General features: G+C 42.9%; 1 protein-coding gene across 1 annotated transcript in view; it reads right to left on the bottom strand.

Annotated features, from left to right (window-relative positions):
* Positions 1 to 1,288: 1,288 nt before the first annotated feature.
* Positions 1,289 to 8,066, bottom strand: part of EHD2 (EH domain containing 2) — an 83,536-nt gene continuing 76,758 nt past the window's right edge. The window contains exons 5-6 of the mRNA XM_056539950.1: positions 3,490 to 3,654; positions 1,289 to 3,167 (exon numbers count right to left, since the gene is read on the bottom strand). Of these exons, the coding sequence (XP_056395925.1) occupies positions 2,631 to 3,167; positions 3,490 to 3,654 (702 nt within the window). The 3' untranslated portion in view covers positions 1,289 to 2,630. The remainder of the gene's footprint in view (positions 3,168 to 3,489; positions 3,655 to 8,066) is intronic.

Raw genomic sequence — 8,066 nt, 5'->3', positions numbered from 1 at the left:
TAATGTTCGCATATAAGTTTGGACATTATTGTTTCACAAATAGGGTGTCTCAAGCTGCTAGTAGTAGTTTTGCAACAGCTAGAGGCACCATGGTTGTGAAACACTGATATAAGGGCGGAAGTGAGCCCGGCTAGGCTTCAGATGACGTCGTGCCTGCCGGGCCATTACCCCTTCATCCCTCGCACACAGCAGAAGGACTGAGCAGCCATAGTGAAGGGGAAAAAGGTATCTATTTTCATTTTTAAGTAGAAATAAGGACAGGGATAGTGTTAGTGAGAGTCAGGGACAGATGGTGGGTGGGGGGGGGGGATTCGGGACAGTTTAGTTGATGACAGGTACTCTTTAATTTCCGCATAATTTTAGAGCCAATACATTTCAATGGCATTCCACTGTCCCATTCACACATTGAAGTCAATGGGCCTTTTTTTTTCTTCTCCACCCAAATGCGGAATTGATGCAGATTTTGTGCGGAATTCATGCGGATTCCGCATGAAATGTAACCAAAGCAATGAAAGAAAAGCCTCATTTTCTGTACACAGAGAATTCATGCAGATTTCTTCAAGAATTCTGCATATATGCAGAAGGATGCAGCATTCCACGTCTGCATCATTTGGCCAGAATTCCGCAACTTTATATGGAAATTCTGATGTGTGAAATAAGCCTTAAAGGTATATTCACATGACACATATTCACAATCCGCACCAATTCCGCGCCCGCATTAATTTGGGTGGTTTCTGGCTTGTGTGGATTTTGCACGGAATCAGTGCGGATTTCGTGCGGAATCCATGCAGGATCCACATGCTGAAATTCTGAAGTGTGAATGGGAGTGCAGAATCCAATTGAAGTCTATTGGGCTTTAATTTGATGCGGAATCCGCATGTGAAATGCGTGTGGAATTTTGCATGTGGAAATTCTGCCATGTAAATATAGCCTTATAATATAACCTCTGTGGAGATCACAAGTTCTCACCATCGATAAACATGGGGATAGGCCAGACCTCTCACTGAAAAACAGCTACTTTGCATAGTTTTTTCCCCATGGAGAATTACATGGCGACTCCATACTACCCCCTCAGAAGCAGCATTTCAGTAGTAAACTATAGTAACATAGAATGAATAGTTCTGTCCATCTAAGGGGTGAACAAATCGAATAATAGACAACTTAAAGTATATACACAATTATTTATTTCATGTATATTGTTTTGCAATGCATAGACTGATATATATTAATATCCAATAGCTGTTTTATTTGTTTTCTGAGCACCAGTATTACATAGTAGTCAAGTGTGCATAGTATTTCAATTTATAGACATGATATCAGTCATTAGAAGTAACCAGGCTGTGAGCAGATCCCAAATTTATCAGCATATAACAGATGTAATAAAATTTCACAGCTATACTGAATATGAGGTTTGATTCCAAGCAGACGGGCACAGACAGTCGGGGACGCAGTACAGTATGTGGGTCCCTTGGTTTCCAACTACTTATAGTATGGGATGCTAGCTATGGACAGTCTACATCATGGTACTTCTAAAAAATGGGCATAACTATAAGAGGAGAAGGGGTAGAAGTCACACCAAACCCATGGGCTCCTCTGATACAAAATTAGACACCAGTATTATAAATGGCATTTAGTAGCGGGCCTACTGAAGAATTTCTTTTGGGGCCCAAGACTACAAATTTACACATATGCCACACCGGTGTGCCAATTCACCAGTAGGAATCATTATTGTAGTGTTTTATGTCGCAGACAGTAGGAAGTGGTATTGATTTTCTATAATATAGCAGTGGGTCCCTATGCCATAGGCCCCTGTGCTGATGCCCAGGTTGCACACGTGTATCCATCTTGATTCAGCCTAGTTCACCTTGAGGACTAACAATATATAAATCTCTGTTCTGGTGCCAAAGGATTGGGCTCTTTAACTTTCCTTGCAATTTTATTAATTACATACATTCTTCTTATGACTACAGAAACCCTGTGATAATATTGAGCAAACACGTATACAAATATATATATTTAAAGCAATAAGGCATTATGGTGTTCCATTCAGTGAGGAAAGCAAAATATACCAACATTGTTTCTAGTGTAGATTATGTAACAATAGACATATAGCTCAGATTCATAACATGACCAACTTATCTGAACCCATTCACATAACCAACCTGTCCCTCGTCAATGAAGTTGTGTTCAAAATGGCTGCTCTCAAAATCACAGAGGGGGGGGGTTACATAAGTCATAAGTGTTAGCACTGACCGACCTAACATTATTCATCTAGCAGAGATGTGTGTGGTTCCAGAGTCATGTATTGTCCCATCTCATAGTCCAGGAATTCAACGTCATTGGCCAAAGTTTGTGTGGTGTGGTAGACCTGGGTTTTTCTATTGGATGCGTTTCCCAGTATTGGTATAATAGGCCTCTTTTTATTACATTTCCTGCCATCCATGTGAGGAGCTCTGAGATTCTAATGAGGGTAAGTAACTTGAATATATATAGAAGCAGACAGTGTGCCTTTAGAATAATTTTCTTAGGTTAGTATCATTTGATGGAGAATGTTCCTGCGATGGACATCAAGTTTGTGGGTGTGCAATAGGTCAGGGTTAAAGGCCAAAAATTTTGAAGCTCAAGAACATTTATTCAGCAGACCCCTTCTGTCGCCTCTTGGATGGTGGAACTAAATGTCTGGGCAACTCAGGAGGAAGCCCATGCCCATCCAGTTTGACTTCAATCAGATGACTTGCTAAAGCAAACTCTTCATCATCCAGCATACCATCACGATCAACATCTGAAAGTTTCCATATCTTGCCAAGGACAGAGTTGGGTAACTTGGTTGTTATCATCCAGTTCTTTGCCTTCGTGCCATTTAATTTGCCATCAGTTGGAGCCAAGTTGAAGAAGATCTCATCATATTTTGGTTTGTCTTTAGTAACCACCCACTCCTCATCATCAATGCCTTCTAAGATACCCTCAGTGGAGCCTTCAACAAAAGGACCGTTGTGGGTTCCATTAAAGGCTCCTCCCTGTACGACATTATCAGTGGTTTCTAGGTCTTCCTGGCGCAGGAGGGGCATTAATTTGGCAATATCAACCGTCAGCATCTCGTCAAGAATTCCAATCATATTCAGCTTCAGGGAGTGGAACTTGGTGAAGTCGTGGATCATGAGCTGTTCCTGTAGGACAGTAAGAAGTAGGTAAAAAATGAACTGAAACTTTAAATGACAAACTTAATGAGTGATCTTGATATATATCTTTGTGTTTATGGTGGTAGTTTACAACAAAGCAAACTGCGTAGAGTTGCAGATACCACTTAGAGGGTCATTTTTGACAAATGACAAGTAGTCAACTCTCTGAAATGACAGTGTGATTCTCATACCTGGTACAAATGCTATTAGTATTCATCAAGTATTACATTTATGAGATAAAAACTATAAAAAATGTGCACATATGTGGCCAATACAAAACATACATTTGCAATATTGGAGAGATAGCTACCTGCATCTTGGCACAGTCAGGGAAATCTCCAGGAGAAATATGATGTTCCAGTTGGATCTTGGCATAAATTACAGGTAACTCATTAATAAGCTGCTTCTTCTTGTTTCCTTTGCGGAAGACAGATGGCATCTCCTTCTTTAAGTAGCTGATGATGTAAGCATGAACCTGCAAGGTAACAAATAATAAGAAATTGTAGCATCCTCTCTCCACCATGTAAGACTTAAAGGGGTTATCCAAGAAAAAACTTTTTTTTTGTATCAACTGGCTCCAGAAAGTTAAACAGATTTGTAAATTACTTCTATTAAAAAATCTTAATCCTCCAGTAGTTGTCAGCTGCTGAAGTTGAGTTGTTCTTTTCTTTCTGACAACAGTGCTCTCTGCTGACACCTCTGCTTGTCTCAGGAACTGTCCAGAGTAGCATAGCATACCTCTAATGTTTCGGACAATTCCTGAGAAAAGCAGAGGTGTCAGCAGAGAGCACTGTTATCAGACAGAAAAGAACAACTCAACTTCAGCTGATGACAGCTACATTGAATAGCTAAGGCTTTGTTGGAGATTCTGTCAAATCTCATGGGAATAATAATGCAGCATGCAGTGCTATCCTGACAGAAACCATTATGGAGCCCAACATTATATGTTAATGAGCTTTGTTGGGCCCTGTCAGTGTCTATATGCTATGGATCTGGCACTTAATACTTTTTGATTTTCTGTTCCTGTGACGGAAAAGAAAGCTGAATTGACAGGTGTGAATAGAGCCTGGGGAAAGGCTTGGGACCCAAATACTCCTGGTAGAGGGGTGGCCAGGACCACCGATTATTGACAGCATATAGCACCAGCAAATGTTTCATATGGTCACAAGTATATAGAACAAAAAAAGGCCTATTGCAAAACAACATTGAACACTGAAAATAGTCCCACCTTGTGCCAGTTCATGCCACCATCCCTTGACATAGGGGCCTAGAACATCCACTTCAGCCTTTACATAAGAGGATGCTATGACCTTTTTCTTTTTGTTTGCTTATCTTGGGATTGCGGCGAGAGAGAACCTTCTGTTTCACACTACCAGTGGTTAAGGAGCACAGAAAATTTGAGCACGGGCCACCTTTTTCCATGGACCTACTGTATAGCTCCACAACCTGGCCTACAACCTCATCGGTGTGGCTCTATTACAATCTACTGTATTGACCCTGTAAGTCATGTGTAAAACTCATTACTATGATTTGCATCCTCCTCCCTTGTACATGATCCCCGTTTATTGTCTTGACTTTTTGTTATGGCAAGACATTGCTTTTGGCACAGAAAAGGCAAGACACAAATGGTGCGTCTGACGCTTGTGGTGTCTCTGCTCTGTCCACGTCACAGTCTTTCTACCAGCATCCTGCTCTCTTCCTGTGAAGGAAGCCAAGAGAATTCTTAAGAGTTGGCAGGGAAAAGCAAGGACCACAACATCAATAGAGAGAATGGTAGGAAGACGGAGCGGGCGGGAGCGTGAGACATCTCACACTTCAAGGGGAACAGGATGACAGAAAAGCTTTCAGCTTCCTTTGGGACTGACACCATTAGTGACACCGACTCTCTTATCTATTTCAGATGAGACAGGAACCATTGGATGTGAGATAAGATACAACCTGCCCCAGTCATTGCCCTTTCTCTGTCTGCATATACACAGCTTTATGTTGCATGTAACTAGTTTACTGCTCAATCACTTGTTTCTGGATCACACACGGAAATATATATATATATTTTTTACTCTTCATTTTGAGCCCAAACACAGTGTCCTATGTCAGTGTCTGGAATACATGCTATGGTGGGGTTCCCTGTAACATGGGAAGGGAAGATTGAGCAGGCATTTGCAGTACTACTTCTATGAGACACATTGGCTTCATTAGTGTGGTGGCCCAGTACGGGAATTGTTACCCCATATCCTTGCTGCCCTGTCAGGTAGCCTCCCTGCAGTGTCCCCTGGGCCCCCTTGCACCTGTCCCCTTATGTAAATATTGTTTGCCATGTGTTGTGCTGTATAATACATAAAGAAAGTGTTGTTACTTTAAGGATGTTAACATGTGATCATCAGTTGTCATGTGAACTGTCATGTGGTTGTAATCCGGGAGGTATCAGTGACCTAAGGGTGACCAATGGGACCCCACCAGAGTCTCCCCCATAAAAGCCCTGGGAGAAGTCTCTTCTCTCTCTCTTATGCTTCCAGCTGAGTTTCAGTACAGTCGAGTTCTAGAGCGTGACTGAAGTCCATAGAAGCCTCAATTCAATCCTGCAGCCACAAGCTACAAGTCACCAAGGAAGCTACAATCACAGCTTAGTCAGTCTCCAGTCAAGTCAGTCACTGTCATCTATTGTCAAGTCGAGTGGCCTGCACTAAATTGCACAAATCTACTGTAAGTCCCAGCAAGCCCAGAAGGTCTCTGAAGTCACTGGTCACTCCGTTGGCCTGGCTGAACTGTATAGACTTTTCCACCTGTCTAAACTCAGTAAAGCTTCCATTATCCATAACTTGGCGTCAGAGTCATTATTGCCCCCGTGCCTAGCCCAGGATCCAGCGGTATACCTTCGGGTGGTATTGAGGATAAACCATGCCCTGGCGTCACGAGTACAAGGGGTTAATGCCATCTACTCCTAGGGTAATTCCATCTGCCCTGTATCACACCCCATACCACATTAGTAACAGGGCTTTGTGCAGATCCCATTGCCCTGGAAATGTTGGCGAATATAGTACAGTGGCCCCTTAAATTAGAATAATCATTGGTTCCATTGGGACCATCATCAGTCTATGGAAACCTGGAAATTGGTTCTGAAGCCCAAAAATGTCCAAACAAAAGGAAAAAGTCCTTACATATAAAAGAAATAGCTGCCAGAAGCTGTAAATCACGGTCTATGCAGAGGACAAGAGCTTCTTCAGGGTCCTGTACAGTACACAGTGTCCCAAAAAAGTAAAATGGTGCCGCCCTCACCTGGTGTCCAAAGGAGCAGCTAACCCTGGAACAGGTACAGAGTACAGAACATGTAATACCTCCCTGTACTGTATGGGGCGATACCAGACAGCCAGTAATACAGGGTTTTACCAGTGAATTCCCATTCTGATTGGTCAATTCTTCCAACCAACGGTCCTGCTGCTGATATAGTAAGGAAAGAGGGACCCACATAGTTTTAAATATTAGTCTTAGGACTATGAGCATCATTAGACTATTTCAGGCAAATGATTCTGGGAAGAAATACTAATCATCCTATGGAGGGCCATACTATGTGCTACATTTTGCTTCCCATAAGATAAGACAGCTCTGAGGTATTGGTCTACATTAATTTTTGCTTCTCGTTGCATAGGTCTATACATGCATTTTCAGATGAGACAAATGTGTTGATGGAAAGTTATTTTTCTCATCTAACCAGTAAGTAGAAACCTTGAGATCTGATTTATTGCTGGGTCTTGTCCTTAAGAACAGCCACAAGAAGACCATAAACTCTCCCTTCTTTCCTGCACCTTTTCTCACGCACTTTCTTGTAGTTCCTTGACCTGCACAATACTCTAAACAAAGGCCTTGGCGACCTTTAGATCCCTTAACAACTAAATATGAGCTGCTCCTCAAATAGATCCTATATCCTGAAGTCACGAACTTCTAGCAGAAGCCATCCAAAAAGCCATAGTTCACCCATTGAAGGTAGCATTAGGATAGCGATAAATCCCAAGTAGGACATGTAGAAAAAAATGTGAAAGGCCATATCTTCAAGACTCATTGAGTAAACAATTTAATAGAGATGGAAGCATTTTAAGATTGTCGCATTTCCTGCCCATGAAGATGTTTGCAGTTCATTAGCTGTTCAGGGGTATTGTTGTGCTAAACTGGAGCTAATGTCAACTAAGGCTCTGGTAATGTTGTTGACTATATGTGATCATTGGTGTACAGCAACCCCCCAACCTACGATGGCCATCGCATGTCGATGTCAGCATCGACATACGATGCTTTTATATTTCGGGGCCATCGCATTAACTGCTATCCGACAGCGCAAAATGCTTAAGCTGCTGTCGGATAGCAGTATAAGCATCCCTGGCAGGTTCGCTTACCTATTCCCGCTGCTCCGAGTCCACTTCGCTATCCCCAGGTGTCTTGCGCATCTTCTCCAGGGTCCGGGCCTCGCTTTCCGGCGTCGTTATTACGTCACTACGCACGCCGCGCCGGCGCAGCAGCGTAATAACGTCACCAGAAAGTGAGGCCCAGACCCTGCAGAAGATGCGGAAGAAGCCGGAGGATCGCGAAGAAGACACCGGAGCAGCAGGACAGCATCGGGAGCCCCTGGGACAGCATCGGGAGCGGTGAGGACCTGGTCCGGAGCGGCGGGGACATGTGAGTACAGCTTCCTATACTTTACATTGCACGGATCCCTCAACATACGATGGATTCGACAAACGATGGGTCGTTTGGAACGAATTACCATCGTATGTTGAGGGACCACTGTATTATATAATTACTTGGCACATTGGGGTTTATCATTGGAACCCACGGACTACCGGGGTCAGAGATGGAACACTTCTCTAGTTGGGCCCTTGTGGACATTTTCCAGCTGTC

Source organism: Hyla sarda, chromosome 9, assembly GCF_029499605.1.
Source record: "Hyla sarda isolate aHylSar1 chromosome 9, aHylSar1.hap1, whole genome shotgun sequence".
Lineage (NCBI taxonomy): Eukaryota > Metazoa > Chordata > Amphibia > Anura > Hylidae > Hyla > Hyla sarda.
The sequence above is the reverse complement of the archived record's forward strand: the minus strand, read 5'-3'. Positions and strand labels throughout refer to the sequence as shown.